This window comes from Dipodomys merriami, unplaced genomic scaffold (assembly GCF_024711535.1).
Source record: "Dipodomys merriami isolate MVZ:Mamm:240054 unplaced genomic scaffold, mDipMer1.0.p SCAF_4, whole genome shotgun sequence".
NCBI lineage: Eukaryota > Metazoa > Chordata > Mammalia > Rodentia > Heteromyidae > Dipodomys > Dipodomys merriami.
The window spans coordinates 95,114,818-95,142,405 of NW_027205603.1; the positions used below are offsets into that span (position 1 = coordinate 95,114,818).

The following is a 27,588-nucleotide window of genomic DNA, read 5'->3' on the forward strand; positions in this document are numbered from 1 at the left end:
CGCCACTTCCGGCTTTTTTCTTTTTGCTTATGTGGTGCTGAGGAATTGAACCCACGGCCTCAGGTATACAAGGCAAGCGCTCTACCACTGAGCCACCTTCCCAGCCCCTGTACATCACCTTTATAATAACAATTTTAAAAAATTCAGAGCCAGTTGCCGGTGACTCATGCCTGTAATCTTAACTACTCAGGAGGTTGAAATCTGAGGATCACAATTTGAAAGTTCCAGTGAGACTCTTATCTCCAATAAACTACACACACAAAAAAAAGCTGGAAATGGCCCTGTAGCTCAAATGGTAGAGTAATAGCCTTGAGCATAGAAAGGCTCTGGCTAGCTCCCAGGCCCTAAGTCCTAGCTCCAGGATTGGCAAAAAAAAAAAAAAAAAGATAAAATAAAAAAAGAAAAGTCCAGTCTGGGAAGGTGGCTCAGTGGTAGAGCGCTTGCCTTGCATGCATGAGGCCCTGGGTTCGATTCCTCAGTACCACATAAGCAAACAGAAAAAAGCCAGAAGTGGCACTGTGGCTCAACTTAAAGAGTGTTAGCCTTGAGCTGAAGGGCTGAGGGACAGCGCCCAGGCCCAGAGTTCAGGCCCACGACTGGACCAAGAAAAGTCCCAGGGCACAGTAAAAAGAGAGAGACTTAGCCAGGCGCTGGTGGCTCACGCCTGTAATCCTAGCTACTCAGGAGGCTGAGATCTGAGGATCGCGGTTCAAAGCCAGCCCAGGCAGGAGAGACCGTGAGACTCCTATCTCCAATAAACCACCAGAAAACCGGAAGTGGCGCTGTAGCTCAAGTGGTAGAGCGCTCGCCTTGAGCTGAAGAGCTGAGGGACAGCGCCCAGGCCCAGAGTTCAAGCCCCACGACCGACAAAAAAAAAAAAAAAAGAGAGAGACTTGATAAATGGGATTATATCAAACTAAAAAGGTTCTGCGGGGCTGGGAAGGTGGCTCAGTGGTAGAGCGCTTGCCTTGCATGTCTGAGGCCCTGGGTTTGATTCCTCAGCACCACATAAGCAAAAAGAAAAAAGCCGGAAGTGGCACTCTGGCTCAAGTGGTAGAGCGCTAGCCTTGAGCTAAAAAGCTGAGGGACAGCGCCCAGGCCCAGAGTTCAGGCCCCACTACTGGACCCAAAAAATAAAAAAATAAAATAAAAAGTTTCTGCCCAGCAGAGGACATAGTTACTAAACTAGAAAGACAGCCAGCAGACTGGGAGAAGATCTTTGCCAGCTATATAGCCAATAAGGGCCAATACCCAAAATATTCAAGGAGCTCAAGAAACAAACCTCACCAAAATTATTAACCCGAACAATAAATGGGCAAAGGAACTAGATAGAGATTTCTCTGAAGAAGAAAAAGTAGCCAATAGACACATTAGGATACCTTCAACATCCCCAGCCATAAATAAAATGCAAATCAAACAACACTGAGAGCCAGGCACCAGTGTCTCACGCCTGTCATCCTAGCTACTCAGGAGACTGAGATCTGAGGATCACAGTTCAAAGCCAGCCCAGGCAGGAAAGTGCGTGAAACTCTTATCTCCAATGAACCGCCAGAAAACCAGAAGTGGCGCTGTGGTTCAAGTGGTAGAACATTGGCCTTGAGCTGAAGAGCTAAGGGAAAGCGCCCAGGCCCAGAGTTCAAGCCCCATGACTAACAACAACAACAAAAAAAAGCACTGAGATTCCATCATACCTAGTAAGATCGGTCAGCATTGGGAATTCAAACAATAATAAATGCTAGCTGGGATGGGGAGAAAAAAAACTCTGTTGCACTGTTGGTGGGAATACAAACTAACACAACCACATCGGAAGATGGTTTGGAGGTTCCTCAAAAAACTAAGCATAGATCTTCCCTATGTCCCAGCCATGCCGCTCCTGGGCATCTACCCAGATCACTACATATATCACTGTTACATATATGATATATATAATGGCATTTTACTCATCCATTAGAAAGAATAATACTATGCTGCTTGCAGGGAAACAGATGGACCCAGAATGAATCATGCTGAGTAAGCCATGCTCAAAGAGACAAATGGTGTGTATTTTTTTCTCACAGGTGAAAGCTAGATCTAAAACACAACTGGACATGATAACCTATATAGCACTCAAAACATTTACACACACACACAACTGACTAAAGGAGGGTTTGAAGCCGGGCGCTGGTGGCTCACGCCTGTAATCCTAGCTACTCAGGAGGCTGAGATCTTAGGATCGCGGTTCAAAGCCAGCCCGGGCAGGAAAGACTGTGAGACTCCTATCTCCAATAAACCACCAGAAAACCGGAAGTGGCACTGTAGCTCAAGTGGTAGAGTGCTCGCTTTGAGCTGAAGAGCTGAGGGACAGCGCCCAGGCCCAGAGTTCAAGCCCCACAACCGACCAAAAAAAAGAAAAAGAAAAAGGAGGGTTTGATAGGGGAGGAATCCAAAGGTGTAAATTCTCTGAACTACTAATGTACTGTGTGTCCAAATAAATACCAGGAAATGGAAACATTTTTGGAGGGTGGGCAGAGGGGGCTCAGGAATGCAGGGAGGGAGGGTGAGCAAATGTCATTATATTCAATATTCACTATGTGAAAAACAAACTATATAACTAACTTGTGGGCAGGGATGGGAGGGAGAAGATGGGGAAGAAAGAAGAGGGCACCACCCACCAAGAAGCACCGCTCTCCTTCCCTGGCCTTGGAAGTGTGATCCCTTTGTACAACTATTTAATAGCAGTTTAAAAAAAAAAAAAAAAGACTTTGCTCTTTAGTCTTCAGCTGACTGGATGAGGCCCTCCCCCCCATACGATGGAAGGCAACCTCTTCTTCCAAAATATGCTTGCAACAATTTCTAGGGCAGTATTTGGCCAAGCGCCTGGGCAAGCCGGCCTACCAACACCCGACAACGTGTAACCATCATAGACAACATCAGCTCAAAAAGAGGCGGGGCAGAGATACCTGGTCAAGTTCCAGAGTGGTGGGGTGGGGGAAAAGCCCTGCTCCGTGGGCTGTGGGCCGAGTGACTCAGCCAGCACTGGAGCATCACAGCCCCGCCGGCCCCCCATTGTGAGGTCCGGTTGGAATGCTCAACTCAGACAGACCCCAGGCCTCACTGCCCTCCCCCTCCCGCCCCACCTCCACTCGGTGGGAGTCTGCCCTCTGCCCGCTCGCCTGTGTCCAGACTTCACCCTCTGAGTCCTGTCCTGTGGAAAGGTCTGCCCTCTGCCCACTCGCCTGTGTCTGGACTTCATCCTCTGAGTCCTGTCCTGTGGAAAGGTCGGGGAGCAGACTGCCCAGAGCCAGGAGGGCATGAGGGTCTGGCCTCCCCTGAGTCCCACAGCCAGCTGGTGGCGCCCCGTGTGGCCGGCTCTGAGGGAAGGGAGGGAGGCGGAGAGGACTCGGCGTGAGGGAGGGCATGCCAGGAGTCTTGAGCTCTTAGAGCCAGGTGAGAAAGGCCAGGGAGCAGAGATCCAGGTACAGGGGAGGCTCCGCCGGGATGTGGACCAGGCTGCGGGAAGCCAGGGGCCTGGCTCAGGGAGTCCCAGGACCACCTGCCAACCCCTGATTCAAGGTGCCCAGGGCCAGAAGAACCTGGGCATCCAAGGCATAGCCTTCTCGGGAGGACACCAGCAGGTCAGATCCAGGCGTGCCCAGGAAGGCAAGAAAAAGGGCACCGTGGAGGAAGGCAGCGGGCGTGTCTCCCTTGGCTACCTACCATGCCAAACCGGGCAGTTCCGGGGGACTGGCATCACCCTGCCCGCACCGTAACGCCGGGGACAGGGTGAAGAAGCTAATGCACAACACCAGGACCAGCGCTCCAGCATGGGGCACACCCCACACCTCGGGGCAGCAGGGAGCTCCATGCAGGGGAACGGAGGCCTCGGAGGGCACGGAGGGCAAAGCGGGCCAGACAGGGAGGTCTGAGCATTCCACGCCGACCAGGGCCGGAGGCCGGGGCCAAGCCGGCCAACGCAGGGGCAAGGAGGAGGGCACAGCCGCTGACCTCACAATACCCAGCACCTGCTGGGCCAGCCTTGCAGAGCACCAGGTCCTCTTCCAGCCCGGGCCAGGCCCGGGCCCCTGGGCAGCCTCCGGGTGCAGTGCCCACCCCGCTGTGCCCTCACCACTCCCCTGGGGCATGTCTCTACCCATCAATTATGAGGGTCTTCGGCACCAGATAGAGAAGCTGGTGCGGGAAAATGAGGAGCTGAAGAAGCTGGTGCGGCTCATCCGGGAGAATCACGAGCTCAAATCTGCAATCAAGACTCAGGCAAGCAGCTTCAACAGCGGGCTCTGCGAGGTGGCCACAGGGACTCCCCAGAATCCAGGTAACCACGCGGGGCGGGGCCAAGGACAGTGAGGGGGGGCGGGGGGAGCAAGGCTGCCCAGAAAGGGCCGTTTCCTGTGCCAGAGTACACTTGGGGGACACAGACCCACAGGTGGGAAGGGTAAACCCCGGCCTAATTCCACCCCCCTCTGCCCCTCCTCCCCACACAACACCAAGACTGCAAACTTCCCACCTGTGGAACCCAAGCCTGCTGCCCCGCCAGACCCAGCCTGGCACAAGCCCTGGAGCCCCCCGCTGGGCCCTCCTCCCTTACCCAGCCTTTCCCAGCGCTGGCCACGTGCGCGTCCATCTTCCTCCCTGGTAACTTTCCACTTAGAGATGGCCACTCATGTGTGGAATCTGAAACAAGAGCTAGAACTTGAGGCTTGGGATTTGTGAGTGTGTGACCGGTGGCTGAAGCTGGGGCTGCTCGGGGAGGGTGACACAGAGGCAGACAGCAGCTGGTGGTGTTCCGGGGAGAGCTGAGAAGGGGGCTTCGGGGTGGTGTCTGAGGCCTCACTGTGAGGGAGAGGTGGAGGAATGGAAGCCAGGGTCAGCCCGTGACGTCTCTGGAGTCTTGAGCGGCCCTTGGAGCCGGTGTCTGGCTCACGGTGAGTAGGTGGTCACCGAGGGTGTGAGCAGAGTGACAAAACACTGGCGCCTATTACTTCCTCGCTGCAATGTCCCTCCTGTGCTAGAGACAGGTGCATTCCCTCCTCCAAGGGTGGGCACTTCCGCCGTGCCCGCCGTGCCTGACCTCTGTCCATGCCTGTGCCCCAGGGTCCCCTCCCCGCTCATCAGGCCTAAAACTCCCTCCTTGCCGAGAGCAAGACTGCTCTTTTGTGCTCTCTGACGAGTTATGCCTCTCGGGCTTGGTAACACCCCAACACGGACATTCTAGAAAGGTGTTGGGGGCTTCCTGAGGGCTGCCTGAGCCTGCCAGGTGAACGCTGACGGCTCTTCCTGAGGCCCAAGCAGGCCTCACCCTCAGCCAACCGTTCCTGCACCACGGCAACTCTGAGGGCTCTGCAGGCCCCGGGGCCGAAGCCTGGCCTTCTGCACCCCAGACACCAGTCGGAGAACTGCAGTCCGGAGGCCCCTGCTCTCTCCTCTGCCGGCCCCTCCCCCGGCTGGCTACACCCAGCCTGGCAGGGCCAACTTCCCCAGGCCTGGTCGCTAGTGCACCAGCCTCTCCTGGCTTTCAGACAGGAGGGTGCTCCCTTCCTCCTACACCGAAATGGAGCTCTGACCCCGACGCAGACGCCATGCAGACCTGTCCAGTGTCCCCTGTTTCCATAAGCCAAACTCAAAAGACAAATGCCTCACATTTTACTCATTAGCTGATTCTAAACCTAACATACCAACAGCAACATGCCGTAATTGTGACATGATTGAAACAGAGAGGCTGTTCACTGGAGTGACCCACAATGGAGAGAGGGAGAGTGGAAGAGTTGTGAGGGCGAATATCGCAGAGGTGCAGTTCACGCACACGTAAAAACAGCAGAACGGAATGTGCTGAGAACGTTTTAAAGGATGGAGGAGAGGATTAAAAAAGTAGATTTGATCATACCACATCAAAACCCCTTGTACAATCAATTTATGCTAGTAAGAAAAGAAGCTGGGTGCTGGCAGCTCACACCTGTAATCCTAACGACTCCGGAGGCTGACGTGTGAAGATTATCACTCAAAGCCAGTGCAGGCAGGAAAGTCTGTGAGACTCTTATCTCCAGGTAATTACCAAAAACCAGAAGTGAAGCTGCCACTCAAGTAGCCTTGACTAAAATAGCTTAGGGACAGTACCCTGGCCCTGAGGTCAAGCCCCAGAATCGGCCCCCACACACAGACACACAGACACACAGACACAGTGTGAAAAAATAAAATAATATTCCCCGGGAGTTGTGATGTTTAAGAAATCACACAGTTTAAGAATTTAGACTCTGGGCTGGGGTATAGCTCACATTTGCTGCAAATGTGAGGCCCTGGATTCAGTCTCCACGATGGAGAAAGAAGAAGGGAGGAGAAAAGCTAGCCTCTGATTTACTACTCATGTGATGGCCAAACAAGCCTTAGATTTATTTTATTTCTCACTAGATAGCCCCGACTGGCCTCCAATTCATGACTCTCCCACTTCAGCCTCCAGGTGCTGAGTCTATACATTCATGCCACCACTGGCTTTTAGATTTGATTCTTTTCTCTTTTATCTTTTTTGGTGCCAGTCCTGGGGCTTGAACTCAGGGCCTGGGTGCTGTCCTAAACATCTATGCTCAAGGCTAGCATTCTACCACTTGAGCCACAGCTCCGCTTCTGACTTTTTGGTAGTTTATTGGAGCTAACAGACTCTCCTGTCTGGGCTGGCTTTGAACTCTGATCCTTAGATCTGGGCCTCCTGAGAAATTAGAAGGGGGAAGCCGAGAGCATTCCAAAAGGAATGCAATTGGGGGATGGCAAGAATGAAATCTACATGAGTGGGTTTCAGCTCAGACTTTGTGAGCTTGCGCGTGGTATGCCATGATGGGTGAGTGTGGAGCGATCGGTACGGGTACGTGACTGAGACGTGTGTTGGGTATGCACATGTGTGTGAATATGTGAGAATGCAGTGTTTGTGTGTGAGCTAAGTTGTGAGCACGCGTGTGACTGTGTGGTTTGTGGGTGTGTGTTAGGAGTGGTGATACAACAAAGAGCCTGGACTTTTCCCTAGGGAGAAACATGATTTCTAACAGGGAGTAATTATGTTTGCGCTCAGCAGGATCATTCCAGCCGCTGTGTGGAAGTGGTTCTGAGGGGCTGGCGCCAGACATGGTTAGATAGGCTGTGGTCACTCCAATGGGAGTGGACAGCAGGGTGGCAGGTGGGGGCGATGCATTCATTGAGTAAAAACCAGAAACCCTGACTTCTTGACTGTAAGTTGCCACCCTGGCTGAGTGGCCGGGTGGCCAGTGCCGCCACTTCCTGAGGACACACAGCTCACCTCCGCCTGCTAAGGTGGGTCCTTAGAGTTGCTCCACAGGATATCCTGGGGCCATTTCCCCACCCCGCTGCTTCCCCAGCTTGCTTCTGAGCACAACCTTCCTCTTAGAGCCAGTCTCTCTCTCTCTCTCTCTCTCTCTTTTTTTTTTTTTTGGTCGTAGGGTGTGAACTCGGGGCCTGGGCGCTGTCCCTCAGCTCTTCAGCTCAAGGCCAGTGCTCTACCACTTGAGCCACAGTGCCACTTCTGGTTTTCTGGTGGTTTATTGGAGATAAGAGTCTCACGGACTTTCCTGCCCGGGCTGGCTTTGAACCATGATCCTCAGACCTCAGCCTCCTGAGTAGCTAGGATTACAGGTGTGGGCCACCAGCACCCGGCCCAGTCTCTTATTCTTTTTTTTTTTTTTTTGATTTTTTTTTTTTTTGTGAAAATACTGTACAGAGGGGTTACAATTGCATGGGCAAGATAATGAGTGCATTTCTTATCAAGCATTGTAGCCTCCTCCTTTGTTTCCCCTTCCCATCCCTTCCCATCCTCCCCCCCATCCTCCCTGCCCCCCCAGTCCCTCCCCCCCCACCAAAGTTGTAAAATTCGTTTTCGACATAATGACTTGTATATCTCATTGTTGCAACGGGTCCACCTGTATCCCTATTTAAACGATTTGTTTTTCCCCTTCCCCTCCACAAATTATACCGACATCAAATACAGTGAAAGCAGGGGTTATACTGTCGGGGAGGGCCAGTCTTTTATTCTTGAGCCACAGCACTACTTCTGCTTTTTCTGTGTATGTGGTACTGAGGAATGGAATCCAGGGCTTCATGCATCTTAGGCAAGCGCTCTACCACTGAGCCACCTTCCCGCCAGTCTATTATTCTGACTTGAGTGAGCACACGAATTGCCCTTTCCTGTGCCATCTTCCTCCCTTGTGCTCAGATCCAGGGCTCTGCCCCAGGCCCGTTCAGAAGGAAGGATGTAAGGAGAGTAGAACACAGGTGCTGAAGCACGTGAGCCAGGTCCCTGCAGCTCAGGACAAAGCTGAGAGAGAACAGGGGCAGAACAGGGTTCAACTGGGGAGAGAAAGAAGGGAACAGAATGGAGTATAGGATCAGGCATTATATCCCAATCCACTACAGGAAGCACAGATTGGAACTCTGAATTCTAGTCTGACCACCTATGCTGTTACAAAGGTTTATGTGTCAGAGTTAGAAAATAGAACCTAATTTGGCAATTGGCTTGAGTGATAAGTTCCAGGCCCCTGGCATGTGGTATGTGGGCCTCTGTGTGTGCCCACGCACCTGCAAATGCCAGAGGTGAGCCTGGAAAAGGGAAAGGCAGTTCTGGAGAGGGACTGTGAGTTGTATTTTGGACAAACCAATTTTAAACATCCACAAAGCATCCACAGGGAGCGTCAGGCAAAACCAATCCCGAAGCCAGAGAAGAGATCAGTGCTAGACAAACAATGTTGGTAACAGAAACCACAGGAGGGATGAGACTTCTGAAAAGGCCATACACAGTAAGAAGGGACTGGGGCAGGACGGTAAGGAAGTTGGCAAAGCAGTGTCCAGAGAGCCAAAGAGAACTTCAGCGTCTGCTGCCTTAGAAGCCAGGAAACGGCTTCAGGGAGGAGAGTGTCAACAGAGTAATGGCTGCTAAGTGGTCAAGCAGAAAAATGACTATAGGCCAGGCACTGGTGGCTCACACCTGTAATACCAGCTACTCAGGAGTCTGAGATCTGAGCATTATGCTTGAAAGCCCAGGCAAAAAGATCCTGATACCCGTTTGTTTTTTTTTTGTTTTCCTTCCGTCAGTTGTGGGGCCTGAACTCTGGGCCTGGAGGCTGTCCCTCAGCTCTTCAGCTCAAGGTGAGCACCACTTGAGCCACAGCACCACTTCCAGTTTTCTAGTGGTTTATTGGAGATTAGAGTCTCACAGACTTTCCTGCCTGGACTGGCTTTGAACCATGATCCTCAGATCTCAGCCTCCTGAGTAGCTAGGATTATAGACATGAGCCACTGGTGCCAAGATCCTGATACCTTATCTTCTTTTATACTGAAACCCTGTGTTTGGGCAGTGTCCTTGAGCATTTTTTTGCTCAAGGCTAGAGCTCTACTAATTGGAGCCACAGCTCTATTTCTGGTTCTCTGGTGGCTTATTTCCTGCTCCGGCTGGCTTTAAACTTCAATCCTCAGATCTCAGCCTCCTGAGTAGCTAGGATTATAGGTGTAAGCAACAATCATCAGAACTTATCTCTCTTTAAAGAGCGAAGAGGTAGACGGGGTGGTGTGGCTCAAGTGGTAGAACATCATGCTTCAGTAGAAAAACCCGAGTGAGAAGTACAAGGCTCTGAGTTCAAGCCCGGTGCTAACATAGAAACAGAGCCCTAAAAACACCCCCTGCTGCAGCACAGTGGGGGGGGGCTGAGCTGAGGGGAGCTGGGGGCAGAATGCCCTGGGTTCCACTCCCAGTACCACACAAAAGGAAAGAGGCAATGGAGAGATGATGGTGACATCGTGGCTTCGGGTGGCAGGGCTGGGGAGGGAAGGCGGTCACAGAGCAGAGCGTCTGGGCAGAGGGCACAGCGTCCATCGCCTCAAGGCAGCAGAGATAGTAATCTGTTTAGACGTGGAAGGAAGAACCTAGAAGAGAATGGAAACTCACAAGATGAGAAAGGGGCACTCTGGGGGCTGGGGGAGCCCCTGACTGAAGGAAGATCATTTATCCCACTGTCCCGGAAGCCAAGAGCAGTGTGGCTGTCAGGAGATGGAGATGCAGAGATTGCATGTTCTCTGTGAAAACGCCCGCTCTGAGAGCACGTGACGTGGAGGGGAGGTCCGAAACTGCTCTTGGAGGAGGACCTGGGAGGGAGCCTGGGGTGTGTGCTGGCCGAAGGCAGACAGCGCAGAGGGCAGTGGTGCGGTGAGGATGCTTCACCATCCAGGCTCTGCTGGCTGAGAGAGAAACGGAAACCAGGAAGGCTGTCAAATGGAAGGAAACAGACCAAGTGTACTAGTGATCTGGAAAGGCTCAAAGACCAGGTGGCTGGTCGAGATCTTCTAAGCAAACCAGAAGGCACAACCTGTGGTCAGAATGGGCAATCTGAGTGGCAGGAAATAAGTAAATGTTGGCTGTTGGCCGAATTAACCGAACAAACCAGTGCCAAGAGGTTCAGACCTTGGCTCACACGGAACAGATGGTGGTTAAGCCAAGACAGGATCCAAACTGTAGGCCCTCCTGCTCCTCAGAACCCTGCACCTGGGCTATCTCTGCCAGCTAGAGGACACGAGGAGCAGAGGAGAGGAAATGAAGGCTGGAGTGCCCAAGACCCAAAACAGCCACTACTCAGAAAACAGTCCTTCCCTGGACCCGTCAGACCTGGCTTCTCCACATAGAAGTCCAAAGACAGGGGGTCAGGGTGGCACAGCCGGGCAGCGGCCAGCATGGGGTCAGGGTGGCACAGCCGGGCAGCGGCCAGCATGGGGTCAGGGTGGCACAGCCGGGCAGCGGCCAGCACGGGCCAGGCAAGCACGGGCCAGGCAAGCACGGGCCAGGCAAGCACGGGCCAGGCAAGCACGGCCCGGCAGCGGCCAGCACGGGCCAGGCAAGCACGACCGGTGTCTGTGGAGGCGTGCTGTTCTTGCAGCCCAGTGCACCTCCCGACTCATTCCTCACTCTCACCCCTGAGAGCGGGGCCTGGCTTCTCTCCTTGTCAAAGGGAAGAGGCTTGTTCCCACAGGGGGTAGCATTCCCCTTTGCCAGGAAGGATGGGGAACTAGCCCAGCCCCCAGACTTCACCCTGTCCCAGGAACTTACTCCTCCCCCAAGACCCCACAGTGCCATTCGCCCCGCCCCACCCCAGACTCAGCCCTGCAGCCCCAGAACCCTCTTCAGGCAGAGCCCGCTCAGGAACCCCTTAGACCTTTCCCCCCACAGCACCCTTCCAAACAACCTGTCCTAGACAGACGTACAGAGATTCTCCTCAGAACCTCCTCCTCCTCCCTCAGGAACTCCTCCCTCAGGACCTCCTCCTCCTTCAGCCTCCTCCTCCCTCAGGACCTCCTCCTCCTTCAGCCTCCTCCTCCCTCAGGACCTCCTCCTCCTCCCTCAGGACCTCCTCCTCCTCCCTCAGGAACTCCTCCTCCTCCCTCAGGACCTCCTCCTCCCTCAGGACCTCCTCCTCCTCCCTCAGGACCTCCTCCTCCTCCCTCAGGACCCCCTCCTCCCTCAGGACCTCCTCCTCCTCCCTCAGGACCCCCTCCTCCTCCCTCAGGACCTCCTCCTCCTCCCTCAGGACCCCCTCCTCCTCCCTCAGGACCCCCTCCTCCCTCAGGAACTCCTCCTCCTCCCTCACAACCTCCTCCTCCTCCCTCAGGACCTCCTCCTCCTCCCTCAGGACCTCCTCCTCCTCCCTCAGGACCCCCTCCTCCTCCCTCAGGAACTCCTCCTCCCTCAGGACCTCCTCCTCCTCCCGCAGGAACTCCTCCTCCTCCCTCAGGACCTCCTCCTCCTCCCGCAGGACCTCCTCCTCCCTCAGGACCTCCTCCTCCTCCCTCAGGACCCCCTCCTCCTCCCTCAGGACCTCCTCCTCCTCCCTCAGGACCCCCTCCTCCCTCAGGACCTCCTCCTCCTCCCGCAGGACCTCCTCCTCCTCCCTCAGGACCCCCTCCTCCTCCCTCAGCCTCCTCCTCCCTCAGGACCTCCTCCTCCTCCCTCAGGACCCCCTCCTCCTCCCTCAGGACCTCCTCCTCCTCCCTCAGGACCCCCTCCTCCTCCCTCAGGACCTCCTCCTCCTCCCTCAGGAACTCCTCCTCCTCCCGCAGGACCTCCTCCTCCCTCAGGACCCCCTCCTCCTCCCTCAGGACCTCCTCCTCCCTCAGGACCCCCTCCTCCTCCCTCAGGACCTCCTCCTCCTCCCTCAGGACCCCCTCCTCCTCCCTCAGGACCTCCTCCTCCTCCCGCAGGACCTCCTCCTCCCTCAGGACCCCCTCCTCCTCCCTCAGGACCCCCTCCTCCTCCCTCAGGACCCCCTCCTCCTCCCTCAGGACCCCCTCCTCCTCCCTCAGGACCTCCTCCTCCTCCCGCAGGACCTCCTCCTCCCTCAGGACCCCCTCCTCCTCCCTCAGGACCTCCTCCTCCTCCCTCAGGACCTCCTCCTCCTCCCTCAGGACCTCCTCCTCCTCCCGCAGGACCTCCTCCTCCCTCAGGACCTCCTCCTCCTCCCTCAGGACCTCCTCCTCCTCCCTCAGGACCTCCTCCTCCTCCCTCAGGACCCCCTCCTCCTCCCTCAGGACCCCCTCCTCCTCCCTCAGGACCCCCTCCTCCTCCCTCAGGACCCCCTCCTCCTCCCTCAGGACCCCCTCCTCCTCCCTCAGGACCTCCTCCTCCTCCCTCAGGACCCCCTCCTCCTCCCTCAGGACCCCCTCCTCCTCCCTCAGGACCCCCTCCTCCTCCCTCAGGAACTCCTCCTCCCTCAGGACCTCCTCCTCCCTCAGGACCTCCTCCTCCCGCAGGACCTCCTCCTCCTCCCGCAGGACCTCCTCCTCCTCCCGCAGGACCTCCTCCTCCTCCCGCAGGACCTCCTCCTCCCTCAGGACCTCCTCCTCCTCCCTCAGGACCCCCTCCTCCTCCCTCAGGACCTCCTCCTCCCTCAGGACCCCCTCCTCCTCCCTCAGGACCCCCTCCTCCTCCCTCAGGACCCCCTCCTCCTCCCTCAGGACCCCCTCCTCCTCCCTCAGGACCTCCTCCTCCCTCAGGACCCCCTCCTCCTCCCTCAGGACCTCCTCCTCCTCCCTCAGGACCTCCTCCTCCTCCCTCAGGACCCCCTCCTCCCTCAGGACCTCCTCCTCCCTCAGGACCCCCTCCTCCTCCCTCAGGACCCCCTCCTCCCTCAGGACCCCCTCCTCCTCCCTCAGGACCCCCTCCTCCTCCCTCAGGAACTCCTCCTCCTCCCTCAGGACCCCCTCCTCCTCCCTCAGGAACTCCTCCTCCTCCCTCAGGACCCCCTCCTCCTCCCTCAGGAACTCCTCCCTCCGAATCCTCTTCTTCCCCTGGAGACCCGTCCTCATTCTCCACTGGCCAGCTGGAGTGAGCGTTGGAACAGCCCTTACTGACGGACAGCCTGCTTCTGAACTGCTCCACCCCAGGCCCCGCCCCGGAAACTCCTTGGGTATCCTTGCACAGGCCCCACCCGGAAACACGCCCCAGGTGTCCCAGCCCAGGCCCTGCCCCAGAGCCCCGCCCCCTCCCCAGCCCAGGCCCTGCCCCAGAGCCCCGCCCCCTCCCCAGCCCAGGCCCTGCCCCAGAGCCCCGCCCCCTCCCCAGCACAGGCCCTGCCCCAGAGCCCCGCCCCCTCCCCAGCACAGGCCCTGCCCCAGAGCCCCGCCCCCTCCCCAGCCCAGGCCCTGCCCCAGAGCCCCGCCCCCTCCCCAGCACAGGCCCTGCCCCAGAGCCCCGCCCCCTCCCCAGCACAGGCCCTGCCCCAGAGCCCCGCCCCCTCCCCAGCACAGGCCCTGCCCCAGAGCCCCGCCCCCTCCCCAGCACAGGCCCTGCCCCAGAGCCCCGCCCCCTCCCCAGCACAGGCCCTGCCCCAGAGCCCCTCCCTGGCCAACCCGGTCCCCAGAGCCCCGCCCCCTCCCTGGTACGACCCAGTCTCTAGAGCCCCGCCCCAGGTCCTGGTACGGCCCAGCCCCCAGAGCCCCGCCCCCTCCCTGGTAAGGCCCCGTCCCCAGAACTCCGCCCCACGTTCTGGTACGGCCCGGCCCGAGCGCCCCGCCCTGGCCTGTGCCCCCCCCCTGCACCGCAGTGTCTGGCTCCACCCCAGCCCCCCCACCTGGGCTGGCTCTGAGAAGCGGGGTGTGGCTTCAGTTCTCCCTGGCGGTATAGCAGCAGGTGAGGGCTGGAAACAAGAAGCAGTCACACATCTAAGACCTCACGTTTGCTTCTTGCCCTCAGCGGTGTGATGTCACAGACCTACTCCTGGACCCTAACAATTGAACGCGTGTGTGCACCTGACACTCGACAGGCTCCAGTGCTGTGCTCAAACCCAGCAAGATTTTCAACTAAATACAAATCATAGACACATTTCCAATACAGCCACCCCTGTGTGCCTGCTGGATGCTGTAATCCTACTCAGGAGGCTGAGATCTGAGGATCTCGGTACCAGCATAAAGCTAGATGTGGAGCTGTGGCTCAAGAGGGAGAACACCAACTTTGGGTGGAAAAGCTTAGGAACAGTGGCTAGTGAAGTATCCCAACTTCCCGGGGCCAGTGGGACTTGAACCCACAATTGGCAAAAGGAGTCACCAGCACTCAGTCATTGTGGCTGGAAGCCTTTTTTGTTGTTGTTGGTCATGGAGCTTGAATTCTGGGCCCGGGCACTGTCCCACAGCTCTTCAGCTCAAGACAAGTGTTCTACCACTTGAGCCACAGCACCACTTCCAGTTTTCTGGTGATTAATTGGAGATAAGAGTCTCACGGACTTTCTTGACTGGGCTGGCATTGAACTGTGATCCTCCATGTCAGCCTGCTGAGTAGCCATAGGATTACAGGCGTGAGCCACCAGTGCTCAACTTGGAAGCCTTTTATTAGCCACATGGCGTCTGTCCCCAGCTCGCAGGGCTTCGGAGAACAGCCCCATTTGCTTTTCATGGGGGATTTTTATAGGAAAGGGTTTCACATCGGTGATGTTTGCCAAAGCAAGCAAGCAAGGTTACAGGTGCAAAACAGCCTTGAGTCACAAGAGCATAGGCAAACCATAATCTTGACTTGGGCAGCATGATCGATACTATCAATGCTATTGACATTATTAGACAAAGTCAAAACAACCCTTGGCTTACAGAAGTCAAAACTTAACCTTGGGAAGAAATAGTATATTTTAAATCTCAAAACATTAGAAACTCATTCCCATGCATGGGGGGTGCACTGAAATTTTCCTTACTGTAAGCTCCTGGCTAATGCAGCAACAGCTGGTGAGAAGCCCCAAGGTTGTCGGTGGCTTCAGCAATGTTTGTGATAAACTGCAAAGCTGCCAGCCTGGGAAACCTGAGAGAGAGAGAGATGTTCTGCTTTTTAGCAAGGATGGAAAGGGACTAAGTTAGCTTTACCCTGGAGTTTTGTGGGTTTTTTTTTCTTTTTTTTTGGGGGGGGGAGTCCAGTCATGGGCCTGAACTCTGGTTCTGGGCGCTGTCCCTCAGCTCTTCAGCTCAAGGCTAACTCTCTACCACTTGAGCCACAGTGCCACTTGCAGCTTTTTTTTTTTTTCTGCTTATGTGGTGCTGAGGAATCGAACCCAGGGCCTCATGCATGCAAGGCAAGCGCTCTACCACTGAGCCACCTTCCCAGCCCTGGAGTTTTTCTTTACCAAGAGGTTTTGCCCTTTATCAATGATTTTGTTCTGTTTTCTGATTTCCCATTTTTGTTCCCACGGATATCTTTTTTTTTTGCCAGTTGTGGGGCTTGAACTCTGGGTTTGGGTGCTGTCCCTCAGCTCTTCAGCTCAAGGCTAGCGCCACTTCCAGCTTTTTCTGCGTATGTGGTGCTGAGGAATCGAACCCAGGGCCTCATGCATGTGTGGTGCTCTACCACTGAGCCACCTTCCCAGCCCAGGGATATCCTTCTTTTCCAAGGGAAACGGAGCTCAGGGGAGAGAGTAAGTTTACTGCAGCAGGAGGGACTGAGACTAAACCACAGAAGGAACTTTTCTGCCAGTGAATAGTAATTCAGATACCTTGATTTTTTTTTGGTGGGGATCATCACACTAGGTCATGAGTTCAGGACACAGACACAGACACAGACACAGACACACACACACACACACACACACACACACACACACACACACACACAAAGCTATGGATCCATAAAGGTTTATTGTCATACATCATCCTTGGTCATTCACTGCTGAGTTTTCTTTGGCTGCTTTCTTTGGATTGCAGATTTGAGCAGTTGTGACAGAGACCACATGGCTGGCAGAGCTGGAAGTATTCACCACCTTAACTTCTGCAGAAAATGCTCGCCATCCTTATCTATGTAAACATGTTAAGCACATTTTCCAAGAAATAAGGTTTAGTCTCTGATAATGACTGACCAGGTCTACCAGTAATTCTTTTTTTTTTTTTTTTGGGTCCGGTTGTGGGGCCTGAACTCTGGGCCTGAGCGCTGTCCCTCAGCTCTTCAGCTCAAGGCTAGCGCTCTACCACTTGAGCCACAGCTCCACTTCCGGCTTTTTTCTTTTTGCTTATGTGGTGCTGAGGAATCGAACCCAGGGCCTTGAGCATGCAAGGCAAGCGCTCTACCACTGAGCCACCTTCCCAGCCCGCTACCAGTAATTCTTATTCTCTCTCTCTTTTTTTTTTCATTTTTCTGGTCCTGAGGCTTGAACTCATGGCCTAGGTACTGTCCCTCAGCTGTTGTGGCTCTACTCCTTGAGACACAACTCTGCTGCCAGCTTTTTTTAATTAATTGGCGATCAAGAATCTCAGACTTTCCTACCCGGGCTGGCTTTGAACCACAGCTCTGAGATCTCAGCCTCCTGTATAGCTAGGGTTACAGGTGTGAGCCACTAGTACCCAGCATTATTTGTGCTCATCCCCTATTTGCGCTCAGCTATAACCACATACTTATTGCTTTTATAACAGTAACAACCAGTTGGAAATTTCCAGGGACTGGAGGTGTGGTTCATGCATGAGGCCCTGAGAGCTATCCCCAGCACCACAAATTGAAGGGGAAGGAAGTGAGTGTGTGTATGTGTGTGTGTGTGTGTGTGCGCGCGCGCGCACGTGCTTGCACATGCACACGCGAGTGCATGTGCACGTCCACTTAGGAGATTCCCCAAGTACAGAAACTCTCCCTGCTCTCTGGCCCACTAGCACTTGTGCCTCCAAGGGGCTTCTCCCCAAAGCAGTGGTTCATCTTCTCCAGAGCTGATGGAGAATGGAGAACGGCTGGGGCTCCCAGCCCCGGGCTGGGCCTGGCTGGTTCATGGCTGGGTCCACTCTGCCTTCATGCACCTGCCTTCCCGGTCAGGTGGCCTGTGCGGTCCAGGACCACCCGAGGCTCTGCCTGCTGACCCAGGCCCCCCGGGAGGACCTGCCTTGTAGAACCATCAGGATGAGGGTCCGAGGCCTAGACCCTGCTTGCCAGCTTGGCCACCTGAGAGTCCAACCACTCAGATCTCCTCTCCTCCAGCTCAGCACAGGGATTCAGCTGAGGGTGGGTTCCAGAGCACAGGTACAGAGGAGGAAAGCCCAGAGAGGAAGGGCTGGGAACTGAGGCCCAGCGGCTGACTCACCTGCACCCTCTGATGTGGAAGCAGCAGATCTTCAAGTCTTCAGCTGCTCAAGTCTCCTGGGGCGTCACCTAAGAAGGAAGGCTCCCAAGGGGTTAGGTCAGAGGCAGATCAGGACCTTGGCTAGGCCATGCCAGAGAGCCAGGGTCTCCCAGGGGTCCCAGCTGGCTCCCTGAGGGCCTCCCCTGGTGGTCCCCCCAGGGCTTCCCCCTGGTCTCCCCCCCAGGGTTTCTCCCTGGTCTCCCCCCCAGAACCTCCCCCAGGACCTCCCTCAGTTCCTCCCAGGACCTCCCCCGGGTCCCCCCCAGGACCTCCCCCAGGACCTCCCTCAGGACCTCCCCCGGGTCCCCCCCAGGACCTCCCCCAGGACCTCCCCCGGGTCCCCCCCAGGACCTCCCCCGGGTCTCCCCCAGGACCTCCCCCGGGTCCCCCCCAGGACCTCCCCCAGGACCTCCCCCGGGTCCCCCCCAGGACCTCCCCCGGGTCCCCCCCAGGACCTCCCCCAGGACCTCCCCCGGGTCCCCCCCAGGACCTCCCCCAGGACCTCCCCCGGGTCCCCCCCAGGACCTCCCCCGGGTCCCCCCCAGGACCTCCCCCAGGACCTCCCCCAGGACCTCCCCCGGGTCCCCCCCAGGACCTCCCCCAGGACCTCCCCCGGGTCTCCCCCAGGACCTCCCCCGGGTCCCCCCCAGGACCTCCCCCAGGACCTCCCCCGGGTCTCCCCCAGGACCTCCCCCCCCCAGCCCCGTCTCAGCGCGCTCTCTGCCCCCCAGGTGTCTTCCTGCCCGCCGTGGCCGCGACCGAGCCGGCCTTGGAGGAGCTGGGGGTGGTGGCGCTGGCCGACATGCTGAGCGGCCCGCAGCAGGGCCCCTCGGCCGGGCCGCTCGTGGGCGCCCTGGGCAGCCCGCTCGGCCCGCTGCTGGCCGGCCCGGTGCCCGTGCAGCAGGCCGGCCCGTTCGCCGGGCTCCTGGCCGCGCCCCTGGCCGGCCCGGGGGCGGCGGCGCTGCCCGGCGCGCTGGGCCTGGCCGCGGCCGGGCCGGTGGCCGCGTCGCTCAGCAACCCGCTGGTGGCGCCCGCGGCCGGGCCGGTGTCCGTGTCGCTCAGCTCCCCGCTGCTCGCCGCCGCGCCGCCGCCCGGGGCGCCCGCCCGAGGCCCGGGGCTGCCCGAGGCCCCGCGCGTGCGGCTGGCGGAGCCGCCCCGCGCCGCGCCCCCCGCGCCGCACCCCTCGGCCAGCGCGGGGCTCGCCGCCCCCAAAGGTAACGGGGGCCGGGGCCCGCGGGCGGGGGACCCCCGCGCCCCGCCCGCGGTAACCCTCTCCTTTCTGCCCCTCCACGCCACTAGTCACACGGTCCGGCGATCCCCGGCCGACCTGGGACCCAGAGCCGCTCAGCGCGGCGCGGGTGGGCGCGCCCCGCCAGGCCTCCCCCGCGGGCGCCGCCCCGGCCCCGGCCCCCGCGCCCCCGCCGTCCCCCCGGGCCGCGCCGCCCCGCGCGCACCGCCCCGCCCGCGCCAGGCCCGCGCCCCGCACCCCCCCGCGCAACCCCCACTCCCCGCCCCGCACCTCCTCCTCTCCGGCTTCAGTCAACGACGCCCGGGGGCCCCGCGCCACGGAGCCGACGCCGCGGAAGGCCGTCCAGGAGCCGGACCGGAAGGCGGCGCACCGCAAGGCCGGCAGGTTCCCCGACGCCTCCCGAGGTGAGCGCGGGGCCGAGCGCGCGGCCCGCGGGGCCCCCGGCCGCCCGCGCCCACAGCGGCTCCTGTCGCCCCCAGAGCCCAAGCAGCTGGCCTGGGAGCGGCTGGTCGGGGAGATCGCCTTCCAGCTGGACCGCCGGATCCTGTCCAGCATCTTCCCCGAGCGCGTGCGCCTCTACGGCTTCACCGTCTCCAACATCCCGGAGAAGATCATCCAGGTGCGCGCGCGCGCCCGCGCGGCCGGGGCAGGACGGGGTGGGGCGGGGCGCCCGGAGGGCCGGGACCGTCCCCCACCGCCAGGGCCCCGGGGACGCCCTGCCCCGCCCCCGCGGGGGTCCCCGGGGACCGGCCCCTCTTAGAACATGCTGGAACATGTCTCAGTCCTAGGGCGAATGGCTAGCTGCAGACGGCTGGTGGGGGTCAGACAAGGGCCAGACGGGGGGGGGGGGAGCAGACGGCTGGTGGGGGTCAGACAAGGGCCAGACGGGGGGGGGGAGCAGACGGCTGGGGGGGGTCAGACAAGGGCCAGACGGGGGGGGGAGCAGACGGCTGGGGGGGGTCAGACAAGGGCCAGACGGGGGGGAGCAGACGGCTGGGGGGGGTCAGACAAGGGCCAGACGGGGGGGGGAGTAGACGGCTGGGGGGGGGTCAGACAAGGGCCAGACGGGGGGGGGAGCAGACGGCTGGGGGGGGTCAGACAAGGGCCAGACGGGGGGGGGAGCAGACGGCTGGGGGGGGTCAGACAAGGGCCAGACGGGGGGGGGGGAGTAGACGAAGGCCGGAGGGCGCTGGGGCCGATGGCATGGGGGGGAGCAGACGCGCGGGGCGGGGTCTCACCGCGGGGTCTCCCCGGGCGCCCGCGGGTCCGGCCTGAGCCCGCCCTCTGCTTGAGCCGCGGTGGTAGGAAGTGCGGAGGAGATTTCCGAGTCCCGGAGGCGGGCGGTGAGACGGTCTCGCGGGACTCCACCCGCCTTCTGGGTCCCTTACAGCTAAGGTCTCCACTAGGCAGGCAGGCAGACAGACAGGCAGACAGACAGGCAGGGTCAGCTGAGGCAGGGTCTGGGGTAGTTTGTCGCGGGAGTGGGGCAGGCTGGCAGCAGGGTGCAGATGGGACCTTACCTGTGTTACAGGAAAGGGCTTCTGGGGCTTGTGTTTTCCTGCATCCGGGTCCTGGGGCTCGAGTACAGCATCTGCTTTTAGCAGACATGTCTACACCAAGTACGGCGCTCAGCTGGCAGCTGCAGGGTGTGCCGGGAGGGGAGGGCAGGGGAGGGAGGGAGATCATTCTATTCGATCCAGCAGGTCTGCAGCGAGGGCAGTGCTAAGATATGGCGGTCGAAGGGAAAGGTGAGTGCTTTTAGTTTGCCATTTTCCATCGAAAACATCCTTCAGCTAGGTGTTCAGAATTGCCCACCTTTTCGCTTACATTTTGTATCTTGTTTAAGAAATCCTTCTGGCCAGGCACCAGTGGCTCATCCCTGTAATCCTAGCCACTCAGGAGTCTGAGATCTGAGGATCACAGTTAGAAGTCAGGTGGGAGAGTCCATGAGGCTTGCATCTCCACTAAACTACAAAAAAAAAAAAAAAAAGACAAAACAAAAACAAGCCAGAAGTAGAGCTGTGGCTCAAGTGGTAGAGCACTAGCCTTGAGCAAAAGAAGCTCAAGAAATCCAGCCAGGCACCAGTGGCTCACACCTGTAATCCTAGCTACTCAGGAGGCTGAGATCTGAGGATCAAGGTTCAAAGCCAGCCCAGGCAGGAAAGTCTGTGAGACTCTTATCTCCAATAAACCACCAGAAAACTGGAAGCAGCACTGTGGCTCAAGCGGTAGAGCACTCACCTTGAGCTGAAGAGCTAGGGAAAGCACCCAGGCCCAGAGTTCAAGCCCCACGACTGACAAAAAAGAAATCCAACAGAAAATCCTGAAAGTATTCTAAGATTCTCTCTCTCTTTTCCTTTCTTTTCTCTCCCTCCTTTTTTTTCTTCCTTTTTTGTGTGCCATCCCGAGGCATGAACTCAGGGCCTGGGCACTATCCCGGAGCTTTAGTGCTCAAGGCTAACACTTTACTATTTATATTCTGTATCTTGTCCTAAGGATTTGAAGTTTAGTTTCTTGGGTCTTTGGCTCTGCCTTGTCTTTACTGTGGACGGTATACAGTGGGGTGGTCACTCGTTTGAGATGGACACCCTTTGCCTGACTCTTGAGGCTCCCCCGCCCGGTGGGAATGGCCCCAGAGTAGCACAAAGCCACAGTGCGAAGCCTCCACAGGAAGGAGCAGAGCAGGGCCTGGGACAAGGGGCACAGAGACCAGCAGAGGGCGCTGTGGGCAGCGTGGCGGCAGCAGCTGAACTCTTCCTTGGAGGGCCTGGACAGCCTGTGAAGACCCCACCAGCATCCACCAGTGCTGGCACTGAGCCAGCCTTCTGGAGCTTCGGGATGTAGGACCCAGAATATCCACGCCCTGAGAGGCTGTCTGGGGGCCGTCTGCACCCGCCCTCCTCCCAGGCCTGCCTTGCCCAGCTCTAGTTCACACTAACCTCGTCCAGGGGGTGATCAGAGATGGGGCATTACTTGAGGCAGACCCATCCTAGCTCTTCTCCCACAGCATCTTGGCTCCTCTTCCATCTGACTTCAATAAGATTGCTCATCAGTGTCGTCTGTTTAAGTTACAGGAAAACGTAGTCCAACCTTTGAGTCGTTTTTCATCACTTTATGGACTGAAATGCAGGATTTACAGGTTGCACATCGTTACAAGGATGGCTGTCCCCAACACCTGAGGTTCTGTTGCCAGTGGAGGCCCTCTTTGAGGTTCTGGATGGCATCCAGGGCACTGCTGCTCTATCCCTCTGTCAGAGAGACTTAAAATTCAGCACACATGCTGCAGAAGCATGATGTTTGTTTCTGGGTGTTGCCATCTGGTGTCTCATTGGGAAAGGCTATATTTGATTATAAACAAATCTCCATAGTTGCCCATATAGACATTAGTTTCCTGTTGTTTGAAAATGGCTGTTCAAATGGCCTTTGACATAGGGATCTTTTTTGTAATGCTTTTGTTGGTGGTGGTTGTGGTCATGGGGACAGTCTAGGGGAGAGCCAGGGAAAGGAGAAGTGATCTATGCACGCAACATCTCTCTCTGTGTGTGTCTGAGACAGTTAAGGCACCGATGAGCTGCAGAGGCGGTCCCTGGGTCTCTAGGTCACTAGGGTTTGGCATGATACCCCAGTCATTCAGCCTAAGAGTCTCCAACCCCAGGTCTAGACCGGCTACCCACGCTGTCATCCACTGTGACGGGCTCTGTGGGGATCATGCTTTTCTGCCCAAACCCAGAGACACCCTTACTGGGAACACAACCCTGGCTGGATGCTTCTAGATCTACACTTGAGTTACACCAGGCTGGCAGATCACAGCCCCATTTAGGAGTCAAATTTGCCTCCTGACCTGAAAGCCCTCCACCATCTTGCTTGGGACATTTTCTGTTTCCATATGTGTCAAATTTCACTTTTGCCAGACTCCAATTATCTTCTTTTTCTTCACTCCACTGCCAGTGGGCACTAGTGTGCCTAAACTCTACCCATGCATGCAACACAAATGCTCACAAAGCTGTAGCCCAGCCCTGCATCTCACCCACCACCACAGATGCCACTGGATAGATCCTTAGGGGGAGTACTTTCAAGTGTGGGATCACATGGACCTGTCTCTGCATCATTCTTGATGAGAAACACTAATCGCATTAGGTAGGAAGTGGGTTCCAGACTGCTTGATTTTTCCTTGACAAATTACCGTCTTTGCATGCAAATTACAGAATTCATTGATGAAAATGCAAGAGGCTTTATTATACTGTAAATATTCAAGTGGTCAGAGAAGCTGCAGGCCACACACACACACTGGGTTTCTGTGCTACACTTCCAGGAAAAAAATGCCCCCCACACCAAAGGCTTTGCTAGTTCCCTGCCTACATAAGCCCAAGCTCCCAGGCCAGCCTGCAGACACACAAACACCCCCATGCTGTCACCCTGATGGTGTTCCCCAAAGCCCTGCTCCCCACAGAGCACCACCTCTTCCAGATGGAAGCATCACTCCGTGTCTACCTGCTTGAACAGGTGGTGTGGAGCAGGTGGTGTTCAGAAGGCCATAGCTGGTGCTGAAGCAGAAGCTGGTAGGTCAGCATATCTGCACTTCAGGTTAAAGCTTTCCTTCAACTCCTCATTGAGAGGTTTTCTTTTTCTCTTTTTTTTTTTTTTTTTGTCCGGTCGTGGGGCCTGAACTCTGGGCCTGGGCACTGTCCCTCAGCTCTTCAGCTCAAGTCTCGTGCTCTACCACTTGAGCCACAGCGCCACTTCCGGCTTTTATTCTTTTTGCTTATGTGGTGCTGAGGAATCAAACCCAGGGCCTCAGGCATGCAAGGCAAGCGCTCTACCACGAGCCACCTTCCCAGCCCCTCTTTTTCTTGTCAGTTGTGGGCCTTGAACTCAGGGCCTAGGTACTGTCCCTGAGCCTTTGTGCTCACGGCTAGTGCCCTCCCACTTGAGCCACAGCGTTACTTCGGATTTTTCTGCTTATGTGGTGCTGAGGAACCGAACCCAGGGCCTTGAGCATGCAACACAAGTGCTCTAGCACTGAGCCACCTTCCCAGCCCTTCTCTGGAGCTGTTTCCTAATTCCTGCTCTTTGTTACTTCCTTGTCTTTAGGTCTGCTTTGAGGTTTTTGTGTTGTTTTTATTTTTCTTTCTTGAGACAGGGTCTCATTATGTAGCCTTGACTGGCCCTGCTCCCACTGCTCCCAGTCTTCCTGCCTCAGCTGGCAGGTGGCACTGGGCTGGCAGGTAGCACTGGGCTGGCAGGTGGCACTGGGCTGGCAGATGGCACTGGGCTGACAGGTGGCACTGGGCTGGCAGATGGCACTGGCAGGTGGCACTGGGCTGGCAGATGGCACTGGCAGGTGGCACTGGTCTGACAGGTAGTGCTGACAGTGACACTGGTCTGACAGGTGGCACTGGTCTGACAGGTGGCACTGGGCTGGCAGGTGGCACTGAGAGGTAGCACTGGGCTGGCAGGTGGCACTGACAGGTGGCACTGGCAGGTGGCACTGACAGGTGGCACTGGGCTGGCAGGTGGTACTGACAGGTGGCACTGGGCTGGCAGGTGGTACTGACAGGTGGCACTGGGCTGGCAGGTGGTACTGACAGGTGGCACTGGGCTGGCAGGTGGTACTGACAGGTAGCACTGGGCTGGCAGGTGGCACTGACAGGTGGCACTGGGCTGGCAGGTGGTACTGACAGGTGGCACTGGGCTGGCAGGTGGCACTAGGCTGGTAGGTGGCACTGACAGGTGGCACTGGGCTGGCAGGTGGTACTGACAGGTGGCACTGGGCTGGCAGGTGGTACTGACAGGTAGCACTGGGCTGGCAGGTAGCACTGGGCTGGCAGGTGGCACTGGGCTGGCAGGTGGCACTGACAGGTGGCACTGGGCTGGCAGGTGGCACTGGCAGGTGGCACTGGGCTGGCAGGTGGCACTGGTCTGACAGGTGGCACTGACATGTGGGTGCCATCACATCCATATCTGGCACTGCAGTTTATTTTGATCTCGTTATTTTATTTTTAAATTGCTATTATAAAGGTTACGTATAAAGGGGCTACAGTTCTGTAAGTCAGGTAGATAATGTCACCCTTTCCCTCGTATATCTCTTTTATTTACTTCTTTTGTTTTTGAGTAAGTACATTTAAGAGGTGGGGACATGACTCAGAAGTAAAATAGCGGGCTGGGAAGGTGGCTCAGTGGTAGAGTGCTTGCCTTGTATGCATGAGGCCCTGGGTTCGATTCCTCAGCACCACATAAGCAAAAAGAAAAAGGAGGGAAGTGGCGCTGTGGCTCAAGTGGTAGAGCGCTAGCCTTGAGCTGAAGAGCTGAGGGACAGCGCCCAGGCCCAGAGTTCAGGCCCCACGACCGGACCCCCCTACCCCCCCAAAAAAAGAAGTAAAATAGCTCCGAGCAAGCACCACGCCCTGAGTTCCAATCCTGAGAGCCAGCAAAAAATAAATTAAAAAAATAAAATATAGCTGGGTGCTGGTGGCTCACACCTGTAATCCTAGCTACTCAGGAGACTGAGATCTGAGGATCACAGTTCAATGTCAACCTGAATAAGAAAGTATTCTCCAATTAAAACCACCAGAAAACTGGAAGTGGTTCTGTGGCTCAAGTAGTAGAGTGCTTGCCTTGAGCAAAAGCAGCTCAGAGACAGCACCTAAGTCCCAAATTCAAGCCCCATGAGTGAAAAAACAAAAACAGGGACTGGGAAGGTGGCTCAGTGGTAGAGCACTTGCCTTGCATGCATGAGGCCCTGAGTTCAATTCCTCAGCACCACATAAGCAGAACAAGCCAGAAGTGGTGCTGTAGCTCAAGTGGTAGAGCGCTAGCCTTGAGCTGAAGAGCTGAGGGACAGCGCCCAGGCCTGGAGTTCAAGTCCCACAACCGACGAGAGAGAGAGAGAGGGAGAGAGAGAGAGAATGAAGTTCCCTCAAATAATAATAAAAATAGTTAACAAGATAACAAAACCAGGAGCTGGTGGCTCACATCTGTAATCCTAACTACTCAGGAGGCTGAGATCTTAAGATCTCAATTCAGAGCCAGCCTAGGCAGACAAATCCATGAGACTCTTATCTCCAAATAACCAACAAAAAGCCTAAAGTAGTGACAAAGTTAAGTGAGAGCGCCAGGCCGGAGTGCAAGCCCCAGAACTGGCACAAAAAAGTGACAGACACCGAGCGGTGAGGCGAGGGGGGCTCAGGCCGCAGCGCAGCTCTGCGTGGCTGGAGGCCCGGGGTGAGGGAGGGGTGGGGCGCCTGGTCCAGGCACCAGGTTTGGGAGGGGGGGCCACTGAGGTGATCAGTTCCTCGTCCCAGGAGGCTGCACAGAGCAGAGGCCTAGGACACACAGGTGGAGGGACCACAGGACAAGGTGCTGCTCACGAGGCCGGCACCAGGCTCGAGCGCAGGTTCAGCTTCCCCTCACCTCCTGGGACAGCCAGGGTCACCTTGGGGACATCGGGAGCTCCTCCCTCTGCTCAGCCTCCTGTGCCCTTCCCCAGCCTCGTGGGCCTCTCCCTGTGCACCCTTGATTGCCGTCAGCCACGGCTGACAGCCTCGCTCAGCCTCTCTGGCCCTGCGTCCCCTGATGGCCGCTCTCCCTCGCCACAGGCCTCCCTGAACCCCACTGACCACAAGCTGGATGAGGAGCTGTGCCAGACACTCACGCAGCGCTACGTGAGCATCATGAACAGGCTGCAGACCCTCGGCTACAACGGCCGGGTGCACCCGGCGCTGACAGAGCAGCTGGTGAACGCCTATGGCATCTTGAGGGAGCGGCCAGAGCTGGCGGCCTCCGAAGGCGGCTGCTACACGGTGGACTTCCTGCAGCGCGTGCTGGTGGACACCGTGCACCCCAGTATGCTGACCGACGCACTGCTGCTGCTCTCCTGCCTCAGCCAGCTCGCCCACGACGACGGCAAGCCCATGTTCATCTGGTAACACCGGTGCCAGGCCGGCCCCGGCTCTCCACCACACTCTCCTGTGCATGACCATTAAAGCTTCCCACACACGCTAGCCTGGCGCCCCGCCGCACTCCTGCTCAGAGCCTCTCCACACCCACCATGGGGCTCCGAAAAGAATGGTCAGAAGAGGGCTCAGCGGCTGTCGGCGGGGTGGAGAGGAGGCCCAGGTCCTCTTCGCCTGGTGATGAGGGCAGCAGAGGGAGGGGAGCCAGGAGAAAGCAGTCTCCCCAAGATACCCTAGGTGGAGGAAGAGGGGGCCCTCATCACAGGACTGCTGCTCAAGCTGGGAGGGAGGGAACCACCCACAGCAGGGGATGGACGGGAAGCAAGACAGGCAGAGACCGGGGGCTGTAAGACGGGTGCTGGCCAAGCCCCACGGACTGGGGGGGGGGGGGGGGGAGGATGGGGGAGGGCTGTGGCAGGGCAGAAGGCCCAGGCACAAGGAGAACCCGCGGGGCAGGGGGGAAAGGCCCAGGGGCCTCAGGACCGCACAGGCCACGCAGTGTAAAGAACAAGGCTATGGGGGCTGGGAAGGTGGCTCAGTGGTGGAGCGCTTGCCTTGCATGCCTGAGGCCCTGGGTTTGATTCCTCAGCACCACATAAAGAAAAAAGCCGAAGTGGTGCTGTGGCTCAAGTGGTAGAGCACTAGCCTTGAGCTGAAGAGCTGAGGGACAGTGCCCAGGCCCAGAGTTCAGGCCCCACGACCTGACCCCCCCCCAAAAAAAAACCCAGGGCTATAGAGAGAGGGCTGAGGCTGGAAATAAGGACTACTCCGGCTGAGGAGGGTCTTGAAG

The 27,588-nt window shown here is 57.4% G+C and overlaps 1 protein-coding gene across 1 annotated transcript; it reads left to right on the forward strand.

Annotated features, from left to right (window-relative positions):
- Positions 1-3,139: 3,139 nt before the first annotated feature.
- On the forward strand, positions 3,140-27,043 carry LOC138806179 (speriolin-like). Its single transcript, XM_069991722.1, has 5 exons — positions 3,140-4,309; positions 18,329-18,811; positions 19,137-19,250; positions 19,326-19,465; positions 26,442-27,043. Exons 1-5 carry the CDS (start codon positions 3,775-3,777, stop codon positions 26,769-26,771), a joined length of 1,602 nt encoding a protein of 533 aa, XP_069847823.1. The 5' UTR covers positions 3,140-3,774; the 3' UTR covers positions 26,772-27,043.
- Positions 27,044-27,588: the final 545 nt, after the last annotated feature.